Source organism: Pristiophorus japonicus, chromosome 2 (genome assembly GCF_044704955.1).
Source record: "Pristiophorus japonicus isolate sPriJap1 chromosome 2, sPriJap1.hap1, whole genome shotgun sequence".
NCBI lineage: Eukaryota > Metazoa > Chordata > Chondrichthyes > Pristiophoridae > Pristiophorus > Pristiophorus japonicus.
The window spans coordinates 316,324,240-316,351,320 of NC_091978.1; the positions used below are offsets into that span (position 1 = coordinate 316,324,240).

General features: G+C 44.4%; 1 protein-coding gene across 1 annotated transcript in view; it reads right to left on the reverse strand.

Annotated features, from left to right (window-relative positions):
- The window catches only part of LOC139247795 (annexin A5-like), a 66,500-nt gene that overhangs the window by 24,539 nt on the left and 14,880 nt on the right, over positions 1-27,081 (reverse strand). The window contains exons 3-7 of the mRNA XM_070871786.1: positions 25,645-25,729; positions 18,517-18,611; positions 16,854-16,967; positions 3,519-3,609; positions 2,080-2,159 (exon numbers count right to left, since the gene is read on the reverse strand). Coding sequence (XP_070727887.1) covers positions 2,080-2,159; positions 3,519-3,609; positions 16,854-16,967; positions 18,517-18,611; positions 25,645-25,729 — 465 coding nt within the window. The remainder of the gene's footprint in view (positions 1-2,079; positions 2,160-3,518; positions 3,610-16,853; positions 16,968-18,516; positions 18,612-25,644; positions 25,730-27,081) is intronic.

Below are 27,081 nucleotides of genomic sequence, written 5' to 3' on the forward strand. Positions count from 1 at the left end.
CTTAACCTGTCTGTAGCCTTTAACACGGCTGACCACACCATCCTCCTCCAACGCATCTACTCCATTGTCCAGCTGGGTGGGACTGCCGTCACCTGGTTCCATTCAGATCTATCCAGTCGCAGCCAGAGAATCTTTTCCAATGGCTTATCTACCCACTCTCGCATCGTTAATTCAAGTCCAAGAATCGATCCTTGGCCCCCTCCTATTTCTCATCTACATGCTGCCCCTTAGCGACATCATCCAAAATCATGTTAGGTTCCACATGTCCGCTGCGACAGCTCTACCTCAACAACACCCCTCTCAATCCCTCCACTGTATCTGATTGGTCATGCGACTTGTCCAACATCCAGTACAGCAGAGCAGAAATTTCCTCCATTAAATATTGGAAAGGCTGAACCCATTATCTTCAATCGTCACCAGAAACTCCGTTCCCTAACCACCAACTACATCCCTGTCCCGAGCCACTATCTGAGGCTTAACCAGACTGTTCGCAACCTTGGTGCTCTATTTGACTGAGCCGAGCTTCCGACACTATAGCCTCTCCATCACCAAGACTGCTTGCTTCCACTTCCACAACATCGACTGTTTCCACCCCTGCCTCAGCTCATCTCCTGCTGAAACCCTCATCCATGCCATTGTTACCTCTAGTAACTATTGACTATTATAATGCTCTCCTGGCCTGCATCCCACCTTGAACCCTCCGTAAAATTGAGAACCAAAACTCTGCTGCCCGTGTCCTAACTCATACCAAGTCCCATTTACCCATCATCATCATCATAGGCAGTCCCTCGGAATCAAGGTAGACTTGCTTCCACTCCTGAAGTGAGTTCTTTAGTGGCTGAACAGTCCAATACGAGAGCCACAGACTCTGTCACAGGTGGGACAGATAGTCGTTGAGGGAAGGGGTGGGTGGGACTGGTTTGCCGCACGCTCTTTCCGCTGCCTGCGCTTGATTTCTGCATGCTCTCGGCGTTGAGACTTGAGGTTCTCAGTGCCTTCTCGGATGCAATTCCTCCACTTAGGGCGGTCTTTGGCCAGGAACTCCCAGGCATCAGTGGGGATGTCGCACTTTATCAGGGAGGCTTTGAAGGTGTCCTTGTAACATTTCCGCTGCCCACCTTTGGCTCGTTTGCCGTGGAGGAGCTCAAAGTAGAGCACTTGCTTTGGGAGTCTCGTGTCTGGCATGCGAACTATGTGGCCTGCCCAGCGGAGCTGATCGAGTGCGGTCAGTGCTTCAATGCTGGGTATGTTGGCCTGGACGAGGACGCTGATGTTGGTGCGCCTGTCCTCCCAGGGGATTTGTAGGATCTTACGGAGACATCGTTGGTGATATTTCTCCAGCGACTTGAGGTGTCTGCTGTACATGGTCCATGTCTCTGAGCCATACAGGAGGGCGGGTATTACTACAGCCCTGTAGACCATAAGCTTAGTTTGGTGACAGTTTTTAGGGCCTGGTCTTGAAACACTCTTTTCCTCAGGCGGCCGAAGGCTGCACTGGCGCACTGGAGGCCGTGCTGGGTCTCATCGTCGATGCCTGCTCTTGTTGATAGGAGGCTCCCGAGATATGGGAAGTGGTCCACGGTGTCCAGGGCCGCGCCGTGGATTTTGATGACTGGGGGGCAGTGCTGTCACTCCTGTGGTCGCCAACCTACACTGGCCCTCGGTCCAGCAACACCACAATTTTAAAATTCTCATCCTGGTTTTCAAATCCCGCCATGATTTTGCCCCTCCCTACTCCTCCAGCCCGACAATCCTCCCCGCTTTTAAATCACTCAACCATTGCCGGCCATGCCTTCAGCTGCCTAGGCTCTAATCTCTGCAATTCCCTTCCTAAACTGCCTCACCTCTCTCTCCTCATTTAAGATGCTCCTTAAAACCTACCTCTTTGACCAAGCTTTTGGTCACCTGTCCTAATATCTCCTTATGTGTCACAGTCAAATTTTGTTTGATAACCCTCCTGTGAAGTGAATGCAAGTTGTTGTTGTTTGGGATAATTGCATAGACATGATGCCTCTAAACATTTACAATAAATACAGTGGTTTGGCACTTTGTACTTTGATACGGATTCTAAATTTTTACCTGGAGAAGAATCACCAAAATTCTTTGGAAATGGCCAGAAGTGTCACTGGCAACATCTTCTTCCAAATCATTGCCATATTCTGAAAGAGGTGTTGAATGAAATAGTTAGGGCCACAGATCAGAGCAGTCTCTGTCAGTTTGAGAGTTATTACAATATACCTCAAGGCATACAGAAATGTTCACGTCTCATTAATAACACTTGGTCCTAAAAGTATGAATCACCTTTTTGGCTTTTGCCAACGGACACTACTGGAATCACCAACACAAACATTTTAACATGTGCACCACAGAGCACTGGAAGTTACAAATATGCAGTCAGCAACAAGTGTTACAGTAGCCCACCAAAATCATATATGCCAAGTTTTTTTTAGAAAAGCAACAATTTAAAACCAAAGGACTGTAAAAACATTGAAGCTGAACCAGGAGTGGAATGCAATACTGAAAAGTCACCCAACAGCACTTTGTTTGCAAGTAAATAAATTACTTTCCGTACATGCAAATTCACCTGGCAGCAAGGAGGTACAGAACAGTCTATTGATAGTTCTCCCTTCCATAACCATTGCAAGTCAGGCACCTCCCCACAGTGCTGCAGCTAAGGTCAGGAACTAGGGATGGGGACTAGGTGCATGAACTAGGGATGTGTGACTCCCACACCCCACCGCTGACACCCAGCTTCATGGAGAAGCACCAAATCTGTCCAACTCCCGTAATAAAATAGATTATATAACAAAGCACATCACAGGCCGACAAAAACTCTATCTCCCTCTACTGTGTGTTCTATCGCCCACCACCGCGCCCCTCCTTCCCAGTTTGTGCCCCTCTCTCACCCTCCCAAAGTTGCTCCCTCAGGACTTGCCGTTTCAAGATGGTTTTTGTTGGGCCAATGTCATCATCCTCAAAACCGACATAGTGGGAAGACCAGCTGGGCTTGGACAACGTGGTTTGGTTACAAGTCACGACAGCCATGGTTCAGACTGCACATGCAAGGACCGTTTCTCCAGAGTCGCCAGCGGCAGTGCTCAAGGGACCATTCGCCTATTCCGGGAGACTCCCTGCCGAAAGCAGGAGGGTTGGGAACCCTAGATGCCAGATGCAACTCCCAGAGCTGCAGAAACTATTCCTCTCCAAACAGTGGAACATTTATGTAACTATGCATGCAGAATTTTTAAGACTTGGTTCACAATTCTTTTTGTATATCATATCCAATGGCTGAGGAAGATGGGGTGCAGGCCAGCGAACACCAAACTCTTTCACCAGTCTGTGAAGAGCAGGCACAGCCAAAAAAATGGTTAGCTACAACTTGTTGAAGTTAATGCTGCCAGAGCCATAGGCCATTAACACCAGAGTGTACACCATCACCAATTAAGTGACACCTCAACTGCGTAACCAACCACTGCTGTCAAACAGTAAATGAGGTACAAAATGTATTACAGCCAGACCTTGCTTATAAGCCTGAATGATTGCTCTAAGTTCCTGGTTGGTTCTTGAGGCAAGAATTTCGATCAAGCACTTTTCATCAGTTCCAGCGCCCTGCAGAAGATACAATATAAACAACAGACAAGTCTGATCAATAAATTCAGAGAAGAACATATCATATTGGTTAGGGGCTTCCACATGAACTCCAGACTGTTTTGGTAAACTTATTCCAGACATGTGGACAAAAATGCAACTGTCACCAAAATTATTCAGGAGTGCTTTAAGACCCTTCAACTACAAAATGATGTGCCATGGCCTGGCAGTGTCATCTTGGTTGTGCCTCAACCCACATGCACAACAGTACTGACTGTTCAAAGCTATATGGGCATTTTCTCCACCAAGCTGACAACATTCCCATATCAGATCATTTCAAGGCTAGTACAGCAGGTATACAAATCAAAATTCGAAACCAAGATTGTTTTACATCCCTTCTTATTATACATTTCTGGGTTAGCTGATTCTATTTCTCAAACAGTCAAAAAGAAAAATGACATCTGTGAATTGCTTGCAATCTCCAGTTTGGAAAGGTTTAAATACAAGAAGGATGAATATTTTAAATTGAATACAATACAGTGCAGGCCAAGTCAAGCGCATGCATTCTGGTTTAAAACGAATGACATCAGTGGATTCAGAGCTTTGCACAGTGCTATTAAAAGATTAAAATTTTGATCAAAGCAATTAGAAATACTGAACGCAGTATTTAACCTTCCAACTTTGTACCAGTTTGGATCGGATTGACTTTTTAATATGGTAACATGAACATGTCCATGAATGTATCCTTCTGAAATCTCATTTTACACACACACACACACACACACTTTTTATTTCTTAACTGCAACTTAAAATTTACGGCTTCTAAAACCATAGACGTTTACTGCAAAGAATTAGGTAATTTGGCCCATCATATCTGGATATTTGCTGGAGCAATCCAAACCTAATCACACCAACCAAACTCTCCGCAGAGGCTCACCATCTGCTGCTTCAAATATTTATTCAATTTTCCCTTAAAAGATGCAATTTTCCCTGCTTGAAACAAAGTATTCCGTACTCCAATAACTGCAAAGGATGTCTCCCAACCTCCCTGATCACTGAGGATTTTAAATTGAATGACTGCTAACCTCACTGGAACTTATGATCTTAAGATCTCTCAATAACTAGAAACAGTCGGTTTCAAATCACCCTTTAATCCCCTCGGTTCTAACAAAAACAATCTAAATTTTCATGTTTTTCTTCACATTTGTACGTTCCCCTATACCAGTCAGTATACTAGTGGATCTGTGCAGTAACCTCTCTATTGCCTTAACGTCACATCGGATATACAGCACAGAAACAGGCCATTCGGCCCAACCAGTCCATGTCGGGGCTTATGCTCCACTTGAGCCTCCTTCCGTCTTTCCTCATCTAATCCCATCAGCATAACCCTTTATTCCCTTCTCCCTCATATGCTTATCTAGCCTCCCCTTAAATGCATCCATACTATTCGCCTGCGGTAGTGAGTTCCACATACTCACCACTCTCTGGGTAAAAAAAAGTTTCTTCTGAACTCCCTATTTTATTTCTTTGCAATATAGAATCACAGAAGAGTACAACACACAAGGAGGCCATTCAGCCCATTGAGTCTGTGCCGGCTCTTTCAAAGAACAACCAATTAGTCCCACTCCCCTGTTCTTTCCCCATATCACGGAATTGTTTTCTCCTTCAAGTATTTATCCAGTTCCCTTTAGAAGGCTACTATTGAATCTGTACCCGCCAGCCTATCAGGCAGTGCATTCCAAATCCTAACCAATCGTTGCATTATAAAGCTTTTCCTCACGTCGCCTGTTTTTTTGCCAATGACCTTAAATCTGTGCATTCTGGTCATCGACCCTTCAGCAACTGAAAAGAGTTTCTCTTTATTTACTCTATCTAAACCCATCATGATGAAACACCCATCAAATCTTCTCTTAGCCTTCTCTGCTCTAAGGACAACAACCCCAGCTTCTCCAGTCCCTCCACGTAACTGCAATCCATCACTGAAACCATTCTAGTAAATACCTTCTGCACCCTCTTCAAAGCCTTCATATCCCTCCTAAAGGGCCCAAATTTGGCCCTCCGGTTTTTTCGCGGCGTACTTACCTAATGTGCACCTACTTTCTGCTCCCAAAACGGCGCAGAAAATGTAGCTCCATATTCTCCCCCGTGGCTTGGCGCAGCGTGGTCTGTCCATTAGGGGGCGGAGCGAGGGCCCTGCGTGAAAAACAGTGCCGACAGCTCAACGCATGCACACTGGAGGTTTTGCGCATGCGCAGTAGCTCCTGCACCCAACCGGAGGTCCCTCGGAGAAATCCCATCCTCCGAGAAGTCCAGTCCTCAGAGAAGTCCAATCCTCGGAGAGAGAGTTGGTGCCTTTTCCAGCCCCTAGCCCTGGCCGAAGGGCTTGCCGGTGCATTCTTGAGTTGGTGCGTTATCTTGCACCTATCCCCGGCCTAGTGGCCTCCCGCACCGGTCTGCTGACTTCCCTGGCTAGGTAGAACTTGAGTTTTATTTTTTATTTATTGATGGTTGTGCTTTGTTTTGATTAGGGGGGGGGGGGTGGGGAGGAGAGTTTTGATATGAAGGTAGGACTTAAGTTTTATTTTTTATTTATTTTTTTATTTATTGTTGATGGTTTTTATGCTTCTTGAATGCTGTTGTGAAGGTGTTTAGTGCTTTGCAAGGTCCTCTGTGCTTCCCTTCTCCCTCATCTCCCCCCCCCCCCCCCCCAATCTCTGGCTACCTGCGCTGATTTCTTAACTCTCCAAAAGGGTTTTCTGTGCAGCCACAAGTGGCCACGCACACTGGCCTAAGTTAGTTTGGAGCAACTATTAGCTGTCCAAACTGGCTTAATTGGCCAAAACAGGCATAGGTGGCTGGTAACGCCCCCTTTTGAAAAAAAAAATTAAACTAAAAAAAATCCTAACTAACTCACTTACACTGGCACAAATTAAATGTGCAGAATGGGGATTTTTAAGAAAATCAAGTTGCTCCAAAAAAACTCCTGGCCAAATTTGGGTCCAAAGTTTGGTGCCCAGAATGGGACAATACTCAAACTGGGGCCAAATTAGTGTTTTACATAGGTTTACCATAACTTTCTGGCTTTTGTACTTGTATGCTATTCATAAAGCCCAGGATCCTATATGCTTCGCCGGCATAACCTTTCATTTTGGAGTGGAGCAGATTGTCCTTAAGCTCTGTGGGTGGAGCTTAAGGTCTGCGCTGAAAAACTGAGGTTGTCAGGGTAACGAGGGATGCTGAATTTATCCTGAAATGTCATTGCTAATTTTTCTCTCCCAAGAACTTCTATGTTCATAACAGGTGTAAGCAATCCAAGAGCCTAATATTTGAAAATTGATTTCTCTTTTTGTAAACTCAACCATGACTCCATGATGGGGCCCAGGCCAAAAGGCCCCCCGCACCGTCTCGCTTCTATCCCAGGCCTAAAGGCACCCCGCACCGGCCCGCTTCTATCCCGGGCCTAAAGGCCCCCTGCATCAGCCCACTTCTATCCCAGGCCTAAAGGCACCCCGCACTGGCCCGCTTCTATCCCAGGCCTAAAGGCCCCCCGCACCACCCCACTTCTATCCCAGGCCTAAAGGCCCCCCGCACCGGCCCGCTTCTATACCAGGCCTAAAGACCCCCCCTGCACCAGCCCACTTCTATCCCAGGCCTAAAGGCCCCCCGCACCGGCCCACTTCTATCCCAGGCCTAAAGGCCCCCCCTGCACCGGCCCACTTCTATCCCAGGCCTAAAGGTCCCCCGCACAAGCCCACTTCTATCCCAGGCCTAAAGGTCCCCCGCACAAGCCCACTTCTATCCCAGGCCTAAAGGCCCCCCCTGCACCACCCCACTTCTATCCCAGGCCTAAAGGCCCCCCCTGCACCACCCCACTTCTATCCCAGGCCTAAAGGCCCCCCCTGCACCACCCCACTTCTATCCCAGGCCTAAAGGTCCCCCGCACCGGCCCACTTCTATCCCAGGCCTAAAGGCCCCCCGCACCAGCCCACTTCTATCCCAGGCCTAAAGGCCCCCCCTGCACCACCCCACTTCTATCCCAGGCCTAAAGGCCCCCCCTGCACCACCCCACTTCTATCCCAGGCCTAAAGGCCCCCCCTGCACCACCCCACTTCTATCCCAGGCCTAAAGGCCCCCCCTGCACCAGCCCGCTTCCATCCCGGGCCAAATGGCCCCTGCACCGGTCGCTTCTATCCCGGGCCAAAAGGCCCCTCGCCCCCCGGTTGTGTCTTCAGCTCCGCTAAAACAATGGCGTCTTCTCTCCGTCGACTTTAAATGTAGGTAAGGTTTTTCCAGAACGGTGCATTGCGCCACTTTAGAAAAAATTGTACTTGGCCAAACTCGCTTAAATGGGGTTCCACCCCCAGCGACATCAAAAATTCGGGAACTAAAAAAAAAAAATCGGATGTATCTATTTTAGAATGGCACAGAAACTTTGGCGAAACTTGAAGATTTTAATCTGCTCCAAAAATAACAGCGTAAGCCAAAAAAAAGGGCACAGAATGGTGGTGAAAATTCAGCGCATTGATGGGTAAGTGGTCAAAACTGTGGCAGATGGAATTCAATATGGGGAAGTGTGAAGTCATCCTCTGTGGACCCAAGAAAGATAGATCAGAGTAGTTTCTAAATAACGAGAAGCTGGGAACTGTGGATAAGCAGAGAAATTTTGGGATGCAAGTTCAAAAATCACTAAAAGTTGGTGGACAGGTACAAAAAAAATTAAAAAGGATAATATCTCAAGTGGGCTAGAATACAAAGGGGTAGAAGTTATGTCACAGTTGTATAAAGCTCTGGTTAGGCCCCATCTAGAGTACTGCATTCAGTCCCGGGCACCACACCTTAGGAAGAATATATTGGCCTTGCAGGGGGTGCAGTGCAGATTCACCAGAATGATATCGACACAGAAAGGGTTAAATGATGATAGGATAGGATGCATAATTAGGTTTGTATTCAATTGAGTACAGAAGATTAATAGGTGATCTAATTATGGAGTTTGAGATGATTAAAGGATTTGATATTAGATAGAGCGAAACTATTTCCTCTGGTGAGAGTGTCCAGAACAAGGGGGCATAACCTTAAAATTAGAGCTAGACCATTAAGGAGTGATGTCAGAAAGTACTTCTCCACACAAAGCAAATCTGGAACTCTTCCCTCAAAAAGCTGTTGAGGCTAGGTCAATTGAAAATTTCAAAACTGAGATCAACAGATTATTCGGCAAAGGTATTAAGGGTGACTGAACCAAGGTGGATAAATGGAGTTAAGACACAGAAAAATCATGATCTAATTTAATTGCATCGAGGCACTGAATAGCCTACTTCTGTTCCTATGTAATAAAACACAAACCAAGAAATGATTCCTTCTGCTACAATTATCTACAGTTCTGCAGGTGGGCAGCTAAAATGAAGCGTGTGAATTACATCCACTGTCACCGATCCTTTGTGATTTTTAAACAGCAAGAAGGGCCCTGCAAGGCAAGTTTAAAACTTTCCTTTATGGGGCCTGGAGGAGTGATCCTCCGAACCCCACAAGTGTAGACCTCCCATCTCCGCACCAGCCTTAGGTCTGACAGCAGCCTCCCGGTTATGTGACTTTCCACCGCTTCCCCAGACATTTGAGTCAGGAAGTCAGCTAGCGCTATGTTCATGAAACCCGGCTGTTAAGTGATTGGCCCTCCTATTAGGCTGCTTTTCTACCCAAGAGTTAAAATTCCTACAGCCATCTTTTCGATGAGACATTAAAGTGAGGCCCTATCTTCCGACTTGGGTGCAGAGGTAACAGATCCCATAAAACTATCCAAAGAAAAGCAGGGAGAGCGCCAAGTGTCCTGACCAACTAGTCCTAATGCTTCAATATCAACAGTTCAAATTATTTGTTCTAGGAACAAGTCATTTAGTGTATGCCCTGGTGGCAACAATCAAGGATTCATTCACACCATAATATTAGGATAATCTCAACCTCTATTTAGACTAAATCCGTAACGTCAATGCCCTGGACTCAGCTCATCTGCTACCAAAACCCTCATCCACGATTTTGTTACTTCTAGACACAACTATTCCAATGTTTTCCTGGTTGGCCTCCCGTCTTCTACCCTCCGTAAACTTTAGCTCACCCGAAACTCAGCTGCCCAAACCCTAACTCTCACCAAATCCTATTCACCCATCCCCCACAAGTGCTCGCTGAACGACATTGGCTCCCAGTTCATTATCACCTCGTGTTAAAAATTCTCATCCTCGTATTCACATCTCTCCATGGCCTTGCCCCTCCCTATCTCGAACATCCTCCAGCCCTACAATCCTCCAAATCTTGCAGTTTGTGTATCCCCCACTTTCTTTGCCCTATCATTGGTGGCCATACCTTCAGCCGTCTAGGCCCCAAGCTTCTGAATTCCCTCCCTAAATCTCTCCACCTCTCTCCTCCTTTAACCAAGCTTTTAGTCACCCATTCTAGTATCTCCTTCTTTGGCTCGGTGTCAATTTTTGTCTGGCTGCAGTCCTGTGAAGCGCCTTGGAATATTTTCCGAGAATAAAAGGTGCTATATAATTGCAAGTTGCTGTAAAATCAGTTTCCCAGCAAATGTCTTTTGTGCTATGCACTATAATTTCAACTTCTACTGAAAAGAGCAGCAGATGGTTAACAGTCATGAGTTTAGTCATCGGCTTATACATTCTGGGCTCAGTTGCTTCCTTCCTGCCACGTGCACGGCACAGATGTGAATGCTGAACTGAAGCAATAGTGGGAATTCTTTTAATTCTCCTTAAAACATCATACATTTTTAAGACAACTGCTTGATGACAAAACATGAGGGAAATCCATTCAGGAACAGCAAAGGACTCAAGAATTCCGTTAAGGGATACATTTCCTCTTAATCTACAGAAAAAGATCTATTTTCACATCAAGTTAATAAACTAAATCTTTAGATCTTTGTGGTTATACCAAATCGCTCAGTAATAAGTTTCAGCACAAACTATAATCCCAGTCAGTCTGACAAGAGGTGCTCTTGAATTCCCCCCCCCATCTTTCTATTTAGTTTAATTCTTGAATCCCTTCTCGACACAGTGCAATTCTGCTGCCAAGGTTAACTAGGATAGATATTCAATAAATTTGTTGAAAGCCATCCATTACCTTCACAATATCCAACTAACAAAGTCCGAGTTCTCTTGACGACTCAGCTTGTTGAAGCAGAGTATTACAGACCAGGGCAGACCCAGGTTCAATCCTCAGCCTGCCCCGAGTTAGCTGACCTCAGCTGAGTATTTGTAGGGTGCTAAAATTGACCTCTGCTCCCCTAGATTAATGGGGGAGTGTGGAGAATAAAATCAGCCCAGATTCCCGACTGGATCCCTGCTGGAAGAGTATTCAGGTGAATATTGAGCAAAAACAGGAACTACAAGGTTTCCTGTGGGCAAATAGCCTAGAGACCTTGGGTGCGAAATTGGGCTCGGTACGCCCGCTGTTTCTTCTGGCTGTTGCTACAATTCTACAAGTGTTTGATGCTTTCCATAGTTGTTTCAAGTTGCAAAATGCTACAGAAATTGGTGTGGCATGTGCAGAAGTACTTTTTGCTGACATCAACGCTTCTGCACAAACCAGTTGCTCCCAGATATGGGTGCACTGCAGAATCATTGAATACAGCACAGAAGGGGGACATTCAGCCCATCGGGTCTGAGCCAGCTCTTTCGAAGAGCAACCCAGTTAGTCCTGAATTGTGCCCTGTACCCCCAAGTCCAAGTCATTAATGTACATTATAAACAGTAGTGGTCCTAGTACTGAATCTTGGGCAGCTCCACTGTCTACCTCCCTCTAGAATGAGAAACAGCCATTCACCGCAACTCTGTTTTCTATCCCTTAGCCCCAATTTTGTATCCATGCTGCTACTTCACCCTTTTATCCCATGGGCTTCAATTTTGTTAATAAGGCTAATATGTGGTACTTTATCAAACAACTTTTGAAAGTCCATATACACACCATCAGTTACACGGCCCTCATCCACCCTCTCTGCCACTTCATCAAAAACTCAAGTCAAGTTACTCAAACATGATTTGTCATTCGCAAATTTCTGTAAGCCAGAAGGTTGTCGGTTTAAGTCTCACTCCAGGGACTTGAGCACAAAAAAGCTAAGTTGACACACCCAGTGTAGCGCTGAGGGAGTGCTGCACTTTCGGAGGTGTTGTCTTTCGGATGAGACATTAAACCGAGGCCACACCTGCTCTCTCAAGTGGACGTAAAAGATCCCATGACACTATTTTGAAGAAGAGCAGGGGAGTTATCCCCGGTGTCCTGACTAATATTTATTCCTCAATCAACATAACAAAAAAAAGATTATCTGGTCATTATCACATTGCTGTTTGTGGGAGCTTGCTTGTGTTCAAATTGGCCACATTACAACAGTGACTACACTCCAAAAGTACTTCATTGGCTGTAAAGTGCTTTGAGACATCCGATGGGCGTGAAAGGCATTTTATAAATCCAAGTCTGTCTTTCTTAATGGCTCTCCTTTATTAGTCTATGCTTGGCCAAGTGGCTGTTAATTTTCTCCTGGAATATTGTTTCTAAAATCTTCGCCACCACCGATGTTAAACTGACTGGCCTACCAGGTTTATCCTTCTCCCCTTTTTTGAAATAAATAATATCCTCGAGCACCACCCTTGTACCCAAGGAGGTTTGTGGCCAGCGCTTCAGCAATTTCCACCCTTACTTCCCTCAGCAACCTACTCCTTCGTCATCCAAGGACCTCTGGCTTTGGTAGCCCTCCCTTTCCCCCTTGTAGGGATGAATCAAGGCTGTACCCAAACCATCTGTTCTTTAAAGACTGCTCATTGCTCCATTACAATGCTGCTTGCTGATCTTTGACTCCAATTTACTTGGCCTCAATTTACTGAAATTAGGCCTACTCCAGTTAAGTACCCTCAATTTTACCACTTTTTTTTTTATTCGTAGCCAATCTTTCCAATTCTTTGTCAAATCACAAACGCCAGAGGTCACCTTGCACACATCAAGGATCACTCTGCGCCAATGCTCTTAGCCAAAAGGCCGAGAGCCACTGCACCGTTCCTGGAAGTACTGCAATACCAGGTTCGTGCCATGGAGGTGGATGGGTCAGGCCCCCCACACACCTCCGTGGAGGTGGATGGGTCAATCCACCCCACCCACCTCCTACCTTTTCCATTGAAGTGCACCTAAAACCACTTTCCATGGGAACGCTTGTGGAACTGCAACATAATTTAAGATTAAAAAATGCTTCCCTCCCCCTACCATCTTGGTATTATTCAGTTTTAATCAGTCACTCATCATTCACATCAACATTTTCAGTTCAGGACGATCATCTTGGTTTACACATCCACAGATCATCTTTGTCTGCATTACACCGCATGAATTGATACATTAAAAAAAGTTTTGCCAAGGAGGTTCACCAAGACACTCATTGTCTGGAGATTGGGATAATTAATTTTTAAAAAGTTAACCTAAAAATAAATCTATTCCAAACACAAGATAATAAAAATATAACTATTTACTTTCCTGCCTTCACTGAGTGGTCTTCTCTGAGGACGAGTGTCCTTTGGAAACTGCACAGGGTCAAATGTAATTGTTGTGTATGGAGAAAGAATCAGACTGAACACTGAGCTCAAAGTAAAGTATGACCTTAGTCTTTTATTGCAGGTCTCCAAAGTGCCTCTCCAGCCTGTGAAGCCTTCTTCAATACCTGTGCTCCCAAGGGATTATGGGATCCCTTGGGACTCCAGGGATGAGCCCTCTGGTGGCTGTACAGAGTAAATACAAGTTTACATATATAACAGCAATCATTGCATGAGAATCCAAAATCCAGAATCTCGATCATTACTTCTAAGCTAGCTGTAACATTTCATTGTGTAACCTATTTACTTTCCTGTAATTTCAGCCTACAGAATGACTTCATAACTCAGGTAAAGTTATGTGATGAAGTAATACTGCCCTGGTTTTTCGAAAAAGACCACGGACTTTCTTTTCATTTCTCTGCAATGGCTTCAAACCCAACTCCCAGAGTTGGAAAGGCAACGCTGTAACAAGTGTGTGACACGGAGACCCTGATCAGGAACCTGAATACTGTCTTCAACATCAGTTTGTTAAGCCTAGAAAAGAGCATTCATCAAAATAATTCAACGCACAACTTGCATACCCAAAGAACTAGTGACTTATCAGTCAGGCTCCCACGGTGCATTGCTCCAAAGTGAGGCCGGAGATTGCCTTCCTGCGTGGAGCAGGTCTAGGAAACTGAGCGAGGGTGAGTGCAGGCTGTAGCAACACTGAGTGCGCATCACAGACCCCGGCAGGTGTGCAGCGAGGGGCTGGTCAACATTAATTCGTTGTTCCAGCCCCCCTTACCCCCCCATCCTACCCGCCACTTCCTGGTTTCTTCTACTGCGTCCGATCCGATCTAGACTGCATCACGGCCCTGGGGAACATGCGCACTCTCCCTGGGGAAATCAACACAGTGGATAGAGGGTTTGCTGGGGCACAGAGAACTGTGGGTCCTTTGGCCACCTTTAGTCAACGGCTGTCTGAGACAATGCTCGCCGGGTTCCAGGGCTCTTACCACCTGCCGTTCTAATTTGGATCGGCTCTGTGCGGTTCCCGGGTCATTCTCTCAGTGCTATGACCTTTTCCTGCTCATTAAATACTGGGCCGCTTCAGCTGTCAAGCTCACTGCGCGGCCCATGAATTTAAGTGTGCAGGCCTCGCACCTTAGAGGGGACATAGGACAACATCGCCATCATGAGCCCTTACCACTAGGTACGAGGAGAAGAGGGAGGGAGAGTGGACGAAAGATACCTAGACAGACTCTTTCTGCCCAGCTGTCCGTGAAGAACTAATTTTGAGTGCGATACCAGTAACCGCAACCTCCCTTCCTTGGTCCTTACCTTCCCTCGCTCACTGATCAATTTATTGTCCTCTTAGCCACAATGCAAAAATAAAATCCACCACAAAATAAACCTTGCAAACAAAATTTATAAATGAAATCATGCCACATTCCATAATTAATCACCCTTATGCATTCTCTTAGTGCTTGTCTTCCGTGTGTCTTTGGCTGTCCGAGTGCTCCTACGCAGTGCGACCCCAGTGCCTGCAGCATGGCTGGTGAAAGGCTGCTGAATTTCAATGGAACGGCTTTTGCTGAAGCGGGGCTGAAACTCCATAGGGATTAGGACACAAGAACATAAGGAGCAGGAGCAGGCGACCTGGCCCCTCGAGCCTGCCCCACCATTTAATAAGATCGTGGCTGATCTGATCATGGTTCCACTTCTCTGCCCGCTCCCCATAACCCTTTATTCCCTTATTGCTCAAAAATCTGTCTATCTCCTCCTTAAATATATTCAATGACCCAGCCTCCACAGCTCTGGGGCAGAGAATTCCACAGATTTACAACCCTCAGAGAAGAAATTCCTCCTCATCTCAGTTTTAAATGGGCGGCCCGTTATTCTGATACTATGCTCCCTAGTTTTAGTTTCCCCTGTGATTAGAAAAATCCTCTCTGCATCCACCTTGTCTAGCCCCCTCATTATCTTACAAGTTTCAATAAGATCACACCTCATTCTTCTGAACTCCAATGTGTATAGGCCAACCTACTCAACCTATCTTCATAAGTCAACCCCCTCATCTCCAGAATCAACCTAGTGAACCTTCTCTGAACAGCCTCCAATGCAAGTATATCCTTCCTTAAATACAGAGACCAAAACTGTACGCAGTACTCCAGGTGTGGCCTCACCAATACCCTGTACAGTTGTAGCAGGACTTCTCTGCTTTTATACTCCATCCCTCTTGCAATAAAGGTCAACATTCCATTTGCCTTCCTGGTTACTTGCTGTACCTGCATACTAACTTTGTGTGTCTCATGCACAAATTAGGATATGCAGGCACCCTTGTCTCACTCCAGTTATTTCCTGTTGCCTCCAGTTATGTTACCTTCGCCTGCAAGCGAGAGGGAAGTGTGTCAGTGAGTGTCGTGAAATCGGTTTGGGTGATGTGGCGGTCATGGTTGAATTGCAGCCAATGTGGCAAGCTATGAGATGTGGTTGTGTGTAACAGTGCTTCTTGTGTGAGGGTGCAGTGAAGCTATGAACGTTAGGCACGAGTCCTGATTACTAGAACTTGTTGGTAGGTGAGTGATGGAAGTGTGGTGAATTGACCAGTAGCCAAGGTAAGTGGTGCAGTTGGTAGGATCTGGTATTTGAAGATACATTCACTGACCTTGAGCAGTCATGTGAGGTCATTAAACTTCTTGCTGCACTGCATCCAGATCCTCGGGGTTTGACTCCTGGCATTGACCTCCATGCTATCTGCTCCCACTGCCTTTTGAGCATGTGTCTAGAGGGCATTCTTCGTCCTGTTGCGGATACAGGACATCCTCTCCTGCTTTCCACCTCCTCCACCAAAACTCCCAAAGCAGCTTTGAAAAACCTTGAGTCCACTCTCTCCCGTTGTGTGCCATTCCTCACTCTTTCCCAGGTCAAATTCACTTCCTGTACAACTCGCAGCACCTGCTCCAGGAAAATGCACCTCCCTTTAAGAGGTGCAGGCTAGCTTTTAGTGGTGCTAGGGTTACGATTTTGGGCCCCATGCTAATGCGTGCAGCCATGAACCACGCAGTTAGCGCTGGCTGCATACAGCAATCATTCTAATGTGCAGGCAGCACAAGGTTGCAGGATACTGGTGAGTATGCCAGCAACACAGGCAAGGGGCCGAATGGCCTCCTCCTGTGCTGCAATTTCTGTCATTTTATAAAAACTCTCCTTTATTGAGTCCAAACGCAGAAATTTAGAAATGGTGGTGCTGAGTGTAGGATGATATGCCCCGAGAGAGTTGTCCCAAGCACCGAGCCCGCTGCCCTTTGTCGATCTCTCGGTTTGGATCAGGTCACTGATCATAGCACGGAAGAGAGAAAGGACGTGATTGGCAGAGGGGAGGCCGAAAGTGTCCTCGAAGGGCTGGGGGAAGCACTCCTGCTCCTCCTGGCCTACAAGTAGTGCTGTAAAAGCACAAATGTGGGAGTGAAATCAACATGTGCAACTTGATCAGCAGCTGATGTGTTCCAGAATTAGTGACCAGGGTCTTAGAATAAATGATGTTCTACTGGAGCCTTAATCATTGTTAAAAACTGAATTGATGAAGTTACAACATACCTTCCTTTTTTAGGATTAAATACAACTGTACTTCTGGCATCTAGCAGGTCTTCCATGCAGAACAAGATCTTCTAGTTCACAGTAAAAAGCAGAATAATCCATCGACCAATTTACCTTAAGTGCATTGTGCAACTCGGAGACATCATACTGTAGAGGAGTTTTCAGCAGCCCAACAATCAGTTTCTCAAACTTCCCGCCCAATTCAGATTTTAGGTCATCTACAAGATCCTGTTGCACATAAATGATGTTACTGTTATATAGTACATTCTTTGAACAAGCCTCTGCCAAGATACTAGAGTGAATACAGTTGAAACATAGTGACCTACCCTCCCACCAAATTTAATTGTCAGACAGGAATTTGGAAATCATTCTTCAGAATGGATACAAGTCAGGCCTCCATAAAAATGACTAACGCGAGAAAGAGTAAGCAGCTCAGGATAAAAAGTGGATTGCAATGTTTTAGTAGTGTTGTTAAAGACTGCAATACTTTTGTCCAAGACTGCAATACTTCTTCTCTCGTTACTCTTGAAAATCAAGAAACATCAGAAAACCTGTGGCTGAAGATTTCGCAGGATGGGGGGCGGGGGGAGAAAGAGAGTGTGGGTCGTTGAACCGAGGGTGTGGGGTGGGGGGGTGGGGGGAAATGAAAGAGAGCTCGTCGCAGAATGGGGTGCGGGGGGGGGTGGAGGAGGGAGGAGAAAAGAGCGGGACGCAGAATGGGAAAGAGAGCGGGATGCGGAACGGGGGGGGGGGGGGAAGCAAGAGAGTAGGTCGTGGAACGGGGGTGGGGGTGAAGAAAGGGAATGCATCGCGGAATGGGGGGGTGGGGAGGGCGGACCGGGAAAGAGAGCAGGTTGCGGAACGGGGGGGGGGGGGGGAAGAGCAAGCACGTCGCGGAATGGGGGGTGGGGGAAAGAGAGTGGGTGGCAAAACGGAGGCAGGTTGCTCCCTCGGAGTGAGGCCAACTGCAGCCGGTGAGCTTGTGGGGAGCCAGTGAGAAGCACTCCTGCTGCTCCCGGCCCAAAAGCAAAGCTGGAAAAGCACTTAACTGCTGGCTCTGGCCATTCTCGCCTTGCTTCAGCTGCCAGGTTTCCCCAAACCCTGGGATCACTGCCCGCAACCGTTAAATGTAAAAGTCTGTTAAAATCTGAGGCACGCAGCATTGTTATCATATTTAAATTACTGAGCAGTCTCTAGAGAGCAGTTCCTCACCCAGCCCCCCATCCCCCCAAACCAATTAAACAGGAAGTAGGCGTGTTGGCGGCAGGTTGGGGGGGCAAGCGAGTACTCTGCCCTCGGGAAAGGAGTCAGTAAGTTAACCTGGGACCCTCCTCCACCAGTCCTGGGCTGTTAAAATTCGCCCCACTATTTCAATGATCAATCTAAGGAACAGGCTCCTCTATGAAGACGGTGGAAGCAGATATTGTTGATTCAAATGCAAGATCGATTTGTGTCAGAAAATATTTTGGAATACCATACATGAGCAATTTAAGAAGTGACTTGCAGGTGTAGCATGCTTGGGAGGAACGGGGTCTTTCGACCTATGGTTGGTAAAGATTTCCACCACTAGGGATTTTCCTCGCCTCATTTCTGGGTCTGTTAAACAAATGAATAGAGATTGGTTGCCATGTTGGCAACATCTCCATTATCGCTGAATCATGCAACTACCAGGATAGTAGATGGAGAACTAGATGGACCTTAATTTTGTTTTGTCTAATAATTCCTATTAAATCCACTAAAACCAAGTTGAACAGCATAATGAAACATGTTTTCCTACCTTGCCAAACAGAGTTTTGTATTGAAGGCAGATTTTCACACGCTGGGCACTACTCCTGGTTGTCAGGACATGAAGAATAGCACTTTCATCAGTACCTACAGGACAAAAAAAAAAATCTAAAGCTTTCAAATCATATTCACTCAGGTACAAGTATGAGGCAGTCAGTAATCTTTCAAGGAGGCAGGACTGTCAGTTTATTGCACTTCATGCTGGAGTTCTGATGAAGGATCTGCACTTGAGCCTTCCTTTTCAGATGCTGTCAAGGAGAGCAAATGCACCATATCACAGTAACAGAATACATTGTGTGACTTTGGTTTGGGCTGGAGGGACTCAAACATGGGCCCCGAACCTGGTGCATTCACCGCCCGCTGCCGCCGCATTTTTAGGGCGGTCTCCCCTCGATGCTAGTTTCCTCTAGGCCTCCCGCCGGCGGGAGGAGTGTACCGCTGGGAACCGCCCACTGACGTCCATTAGCGTGCAAGACGCTTAAATATCCTCCCGCCTGCCGAGCTGCCAGATTCCTCCGGGCGGGAGTTAGCGGCAGCAGGGGGAAGGACCATTGCATGGAGGCAGGTCTAACCCCAATGGTAAGTATGAAGACCTGCAAAAAAAAGGTTAGTAAACTTATTTTATTTATTTATGTTAATAAAATTTGTTTTTACAGCAATTCAGGTGGATGGGGTCCCCTGAAGGTTTTTTTTTGTGTAAATTATAATTTTTATGTGTTCCCCCCCCCCCCCCACTGTCCCTGGGCCCGACCCGATCCTCGGCGGCACTTTGGCAAAGATTGCATTTGCCGCTGAGATTGGGAGCTCCTGCCCGCTGTCGCCCACATTCAGGGCGAAAGTTGTTTTTTTGCCGCCGGGCGGTCTTTGCAGAACTTTGAAGAATCTTCCTGCCAAAGTGCCGCCAGGTCTCTCTGTGGTCCTTTGGGCGGCACTTCGGCGGGCCTCAGCTTTGACCAAGTTCGGGCCCATGGAGTTTTGGAAAACGCGGGCACGGATTTGGGAGGCGACAGCATGGTGAAGGACTTGAGAGGAGAGAAAGATTGGAGATGGGGCAATATACTACATGGACAACGGGGTCAAGGAAGTTTTTTTTTGAGGGAGCAGGCGACGATAGCAGTTTTGAAAGGGATGAGGACAGTACCAGAGGAGAGGAAACTAAGTACTTTTCAACATGCCACAGTATCACAGTGACAGGATTTAGGCGAGTCACCTGTTATTAATCTTCTGAGTCATTGGGCCCAAGTTTCCACATGATAAAAAACGGGCGCCCCTCCGAGCTGGGCGCCCGTTTTTTGCGCCTAAAACGGCGCCGGAAAAAAAATGCGCGATTCTGGAGCGCTTTGCAGCTCCTTGTCTGTTTGGCGTGGAGCCCAGGGGGGCGGAGCCTACACTCGCGCCGATTTTGTAAGTGGGAGGGGGCGGGTACCATTTAAATTAGTTTTTTACCTGCCGGCAACGCTGCGCGTGCGCGTTGGAGCGTTCGCGCACGCGCATTGTGAAGGAAACACCTTCGTTGCGCTCCCTCCAAGGCAAGTATAGCCTTCCTTAGATACAGAGACCCTAAACTGTACACAGCACTCATGGTGTTGTCTCACCAAGACCCTAAATAATTGCAATGAGATATATTTACTCTTATATTCCAATTCTATTGCATGCAATAAAGGCTAATATACCATTTGCTTTCCTAATTGCTTGCTGTACTCGCTTGTTAACTTTCAGTGATTTATGTACAAGGACACCTGTCCCTCTGAATACCAACATTTCCCAATCTCTCACCATTTATAAAATATTGTGCTTTTCTATTTTTCCTATCAAAGTGGAGAACTTCACATTTCTCCACATTATATTCCATTTGCCATGTTCTTTCCAACTCACTTAACATGTCTATATCCCTTTCCAGTCCCTTTGCATCCTCCTCACAAACTTAGCTTTGTACTATCAGCAAACTTAGATATATTACATTTGGCCCAATATATTGATATAGATTTTAAATAGCTGAGGCACAAGCACTGATCCTTGCAGTACCCCAGGAGTTACAGCCTGCCAACCTGAAAATGACCTATTTATTTCTACCTTCTGCAATGACCTGTTTATTCCTACTTTCTGTACCCTTGTGTTCTGATTAATCCCACCAGAGAAAATTTCTCTGCATCACACCAATAGGTAATCTACAGACCACCCAATAGTGGAAGGGAGGTGGAGCAAGAAATATGCAAATAAATTAGGGAAATGAATAACATGGAATAATAATCAACAACACTGAAATTAATTGGCCAGAAGAGGTAGATAAAGGGGATAAGGGAATGGAGATCCTACAATGTGTACAGGACTCCTTTCTAAACCAATGTCAGAAGTCCAACATGGGAGGATTCACTACTGGATCTGGTAATGGGGACTGAACCAGAGTAGATTAAGAGGAGTAAAAGTAGGGGAACATTTAGGCAATAGGGACCATAATATAATACAGTTTAGGATAATTGAGATGGACATAAGCATCACACAGACCAGGGTAAAAGATTGGAAAAAGCTGATTTTGAGGGGCTGAGAATAGAACTTGGGAAATTAAAATGGACATCAATATTGGCAAACAATGATGTACAACATCTATGAAAAACATTGTAAATGATGTTCAACAGAGCCCAAGAAAAATGTATTCTGCTTAAAAAATAAAAAATTAACACTAATGTGACACCATGGATGAATAAAGATACAAGGGAAAATAATTGAAGGTTAACAAAAGGGACATACACTAAGTACATGGACAGCATGAGAAAAGACAGCATGCCAAGGGGAAATACGAAGAAATTAGAAGAGTAGTCAAAAACACAATTAGGAAGATAACGAGTAACTATGAAATTAAATTATCAAGGAACATAATAGTAAAGTATTCTACAGGGACATAAAATTTAAAAAAAGGAAAGTCAGGATGAGAATAGAGCCACGAAGGTTAGGATAAAATCATAGGCAGTTATAGTGAAATGGCAGAAATATTAAATAATTATTTTGCTTCAGTATTTACCAGGGAGACGGATCAGGTCGACAAGACATCGGATGATGAGATTACAAATGTTATAACCATATTTAAGATAAAAAGGAGAAATATTAAACAAATATCGAACAATAAAACCCTTGGTCAGAACAGATTATATCAGCTCATTTTAAAACAATCAAGCGAAGAGATAGCAGAGGCCTTACAACACATATTTAATAATTAATCAGGAAAAGATGTAGTGCCAGAGGGCTGGCGGATAGCTAACATAAAACATATATTTAACAAGGGAGGTAGAACATTTCCAGGGATCTATAGACCAGACAGCTTAACATTGGTGGTAGGTAAAATAATGGAATCTGTACTAAAGGAGAAAGTAGAAAAACATCTAGAAACCAAAAATATAATAATGAATAGTCAACATGAATTTCAAAAGGGAAAGTCTTGCTTTACCAACCTCATTGAATTCTTTGATGAGATAACAGTGAAAGTAGACAAGGGTAATGCTGTAGATGTAAAATACCTACATTCCCAAAAGACCTTTAATAAGGTACCACATAATAGATGAATGAACAAGGGGCCAGAGCATGCAAAGTCAGGGAAGAATTAGAAAAATGGATAGCTAGCTGGCTGAAGGACAGAAAGCAGGGATAAAGGGTAGCTATCCAGAGTGGCAGAAGGTGGAAAATGGTGTTCCACGAGGATTAATGCTGTTGTTCACAATTTATATTAACAATTTAGACTTTGGAATCAAAAACACAATTTCTAAATTGGTGGACACCACCAAATTGGGAAGGTTAGTCAACACTGAGGATGACTGCAACATATTAAAAGACAACATAAATAAAATTGCAGAATGGGCATATCATTGGCAAATGAATTTCAACACAGATAAGTGAGAAGTATTTCAGTAAGAAAAGTAAGGAGGTCACATATTACTTGGAAAATAAAGATCTAAATGTTGTAGAGGAGCAAAGGGATCTGGGAACACAAATACACAAATCACTGAAAGTAGCACCGCAGCTTAGTAAGGCCAAAACAAAAGCAAACTAAGCACTAGGGTTTATTTCTAGAAGGATTGAATTGAAAAGTAGAGAAGTTATGCTAAACTTATATTGAATCTTGGTTAGCCCACACTTGTAGCATTGTGTACAGTTCTGCTCGCCACATTATAAAAAGGATAGAGAGGCATTGGAGAGGGTGGAAAAAAGATTTACAAGGATGATACCAGAACTGCGAGATTATACCTGTCAGGAAAGGATGGACAGGCTGGGTCCCCTTTCTCCTGAAAAGAAAAAGCTGAGGGGTGACCTAACAGAGATCTTTAAAATTATGAAAGGTTCTGATAGAGTAGATACAGAATGTTTCCACTTGTGGGAAAACGAGAGATCATCAATATAAGATAGTCACCAACAAATCAAATAGGGAATTGAGAAGAAACTTCTTTACCCAGAGAGTGGTGAGAATGTGGAACTCACTACCACAGGGAGTGGTTGAGGTGAATAGTAGGGATGCATTTAAGGGGAAGCATTAGGGGCAGAAGAGAAGAGAGGGTTATGCTATTAGTCAGATGAGGAAGAATGGGAGGAGGCTCGAGTGAAGTATAAACGCCAGCATCGACTGATTGTATATTCTATGTAATTCTATGCAATTCTATTTACCTTATCAAATCCCTTTATCATTTTAAATACCATGATTAGATCTACCTTCTAAATTTAAGGGAATACAAGTCAGGTCCACACAACCTATCCTCTAAAATTAACTCTTTAAGCCCAGGAATCATTCTGATGAATCTGCTCCGTACCCTTTCCAAGGCAAATGTCTTGCCAAAATTTAATGGAGTGCTACTTGGTTCCAATTGGTACATTTGAAAACCTTTTCTCTTACAACCCATCTATATTAGTCAAGACACACAAGGTAGGAATTAATGAAAGTTCATTTTTTGCTAATAGTAGTACAAGTTTACAGTTCTTGATCCATTACAAGTAAAACATCTTTACAAAATCCTCAATTATCAGGATGCCAAAAGTCTAGTATTTCGAGCTTGAGGTGAGCAATTAAGACAAGATGCCTGTTGTACTGTGGTTGTATTTGGAAGTACTATTGAATTTGTGGGGTATCAAAAAGTTATTGAGGGAGGGAGAAGTCAGAAGGTTTTATCTTAAGCTACACTCTTGAATGCGAGCATGTAATCTAGACTGACTCTAGTGCAGTGCCAAGTGCTGCATTCCAGAGCTGCCACCATTTGAATGAAATAGTTAACCAAAGCCCCATAAGCCTGTTCTAGTAGCTAAAGATCCCACAACACAATTTGAGACAAAGCAGACTGCTCTCCTGGTGTCCAGGCTAGCATTTCTCCCTCAACCACAACCAAAACAGATTAATTGGCTCTCATCTCACTAGTGTTTGGAGTGTGTACAAAATGACTTTTCAGGAGTGAAGTTCGGAGACACTTCTACACGCAAAGGGTGGTAGAATTTTGGAACTCTTCTACAAATGGTAAGTGATGCTGGGTCAATTGTTAATTTTAAATTTGAGGTTGATAGCTTTTTGTTAACCAACGTTTGGCTATATAAAAGTCAGTCAAAAAACCTCAAAGGCATTCATGAAATGCAAAATGCTTCTGAGATATTTCCAAGATGCAAGTAGTTACCATATAAATGAAGGTCTATCTCCTCCCCCAGCCATTGAGGGTAGAAGCAGCAATAGGAGAAAATAGTTTGAGGTCTGTCTCAGATTGAAATACAGGACCACAAATCAAAATGAACATAGTTCCTTTGTCCAGTATCTTGAACTCCAAGATGCAGTAGACAATACTCATTCTGGATTCTGCTGAATGTTGTTAACCAAACCAGCTATATTTCAGTCTCTAATCAGAGGGCAGCTGCATACTGCTTAATAGAGACTGATAATCAAGAGCTCCCAAATTTTGTCTTTACACTGATGGGAAAGCAGAACTCTCTCAACATGACATAGGAAAAGGAGTAGGCCGTTTAGCTCCTCAAGCCTGTTCCACCATTCAATGAGATCATGGCTGATCTGTGACTTAACTCCATATACCGCCTTTGCTTCAAATCCCTTAATAACGTTGGTTAACAAAAAGCTATCAACCTCAAATTTAAAATTAACAATTGACCCAGCATCACTTAGCATTTGTAGAAGAGTTCCAAAATTCTACCACCCTTTCAGGAGTGAAGTTGGCTAACTTCACTCCTGAAAAGTCTGGTTCTAATTTTTAGTTTATGCCCCCTAGTCCTAGACTCGCCAACTAGCGGAAATAGTTTCTCTCTATCTACCCTATCAGTTTCCCTCAACATCTTGAAAACTTTGACCAAATCACCAGGTAACCTTCTAAACTCCAGGGAATACAACTCTAGGTTGAGTAATATCTCTTCATAATTTAACCCTTGGAGTCCAGGTATCGTTCGGATAAACCTACGCTACACTCTCTCCACAACCAATATATGCTGCTGAAGGTGTGGTGCCCAGAACTGTTTACAGTGTTCCAGGTGTGGTCCAATGAGGGTTTTATATAGCTTAAGCATAACTTCTATCCGCTTGTATTTTAGTCCTCTAGATATAAAGGCCAGCATTTCATTAAACTTTTGGATTATTTCTGTACCTGTCCATGACATTTTAATGATCTATGTACATGGACTCCCCAAGTCTCTTTGGACCTCTTAATGTTTCTAACTTTTTACCAATTAGAAAGTACCCTGTTCTATCCTTTTTAGGTCCAAAGTGGATGACCTCACATTAGCCTACATTGAAATCCATATGCCACAGTTTTTCCCATTCGCTTAATCTATTATTGGCCTGCAAATTACGGCCTCACTGGGTACGTACGATGTGCACACATACCCGAAGAAGCTTCACAAATGCTGGTTCTCGGCATTCCTGTGTCCACTACTTTAATCACCTCCTCAAAAAATGCAATCAAGTTTATTAGGCATGAACTAACCTTTACAAATCTATGATGCCTCACTCTGATCAACTAAAAATGTTCAATGTGTTCAGTCACCCTATCCTTAATTACAGGCTTATAAGAACAAGAAAATTACAGAAGAAACACTTTCTAGTTTAGAAGTATATATATATTTCCAATATTGGTGTTAATACAAGAGTACTTACCCAGTCCTTTCATTGCTTTTCTAAGCACCTCTGCATCATGATTTGCATCAAAGTTTGGGTAGTCCTTAATAATTCCTCTTGGAGCCTAGCCAGAAAATTGCAATGAAAAGTATCAGCTTATTAAAAAATATAGACAGCTGTGGGATTATAAATGTTTGTAAACTCAAGTCTGTAAATAGCTCCTAAATGACAAAGTTTAATGTTATGAAATATTACACATTATGGATTATTGGACTGTAGCTTCATTGTCCACAATATTGATGAAGTTGTGCTCGAGGCATGACTTTTCATTATACACCTCAGCACTAATGCACGGAGCCATAACTTCATCCAATTGGAATATTGCCATTCTGTAACTTGTCACTCAAAACTAAAAATAGCCAAAATTGGAAGCACAAGGCAAACCATTTGACCATTCCTGTTGTGGTGAATGAGCTAATTTTACATAGTCCCATGTTATTGCTTCTCCCCCATCCCCACCCCCAACAACAAACATCATACCACATTATATGTCACCTCATCGGACACTGAACCCAGTTTGTTCCTAATGTGTATCCTCAGTGTTTGAGTGATCTCAACAAAATGCAGCAGCGCTGAAGCTTTGTATATATTTTTCTCAGGATACAGGGTAGGAAATTTAGGACTGAGATGAGGAGAAATGTTTTCACTCAGAGGGTGATGAATATGTGGAATTCTCCACCACAGAAGGCTGTGGAGGCCAAGTCACTGAATATATTTAAGAAGGAAATAAACAGATTTCTAAACACAAAAGGCATCAAGGGATATGGGGAAAAAAATCAGGAATATGGTGTTGAGATTGAGGTACAGCCATGATCATATTGAATGGCAGTGCAGGCTCGAAGGGCCGAATGGCCTACTACTGCTCCTATTTTCTATATTACTGACAATGCAAACATACCCCTCAAAAATCTAACATTTACTGCACAGGAGCAGTTTTGGATAGTGTATAAATCAAGATTAAGTTTCAGCTTCATTAACATTTTTTTTAAAAAGGAGGAATACTCTGAAAAATACAACAGTTACTGCTGTTCTAAAAATGTAGTTTCAGGATGTGGGCGATAATGGCAAGGGTGCATTTGTTGCCTATCCCTAGCTCCCGAGAAGGTAGACCTGCACCTTAACTGCTGCAGTCCTGTGCTGTTGATGCTCCCACAATGGTGCTAGACAATTCCATGATTTTGACACATCCACGATGAAGGAATGGCACTTGATGTCCAAGTCAGGATGGTGAGAGACTTGGAAGGGAACCTCGGAAGTAATGTTCTTCCCTTGATATTCCAGGATACTTAACTTTTAGAAGAGATAGGCAAAATGGAAAAGGAGGGGTAGCCCTGATAGTAAAGGATGGGATAAAGACAGTGGAGAGAAAAGATCTTCGCTCCAAAAATCAAGAGGTAGAATCAATTTGTGTGGAGC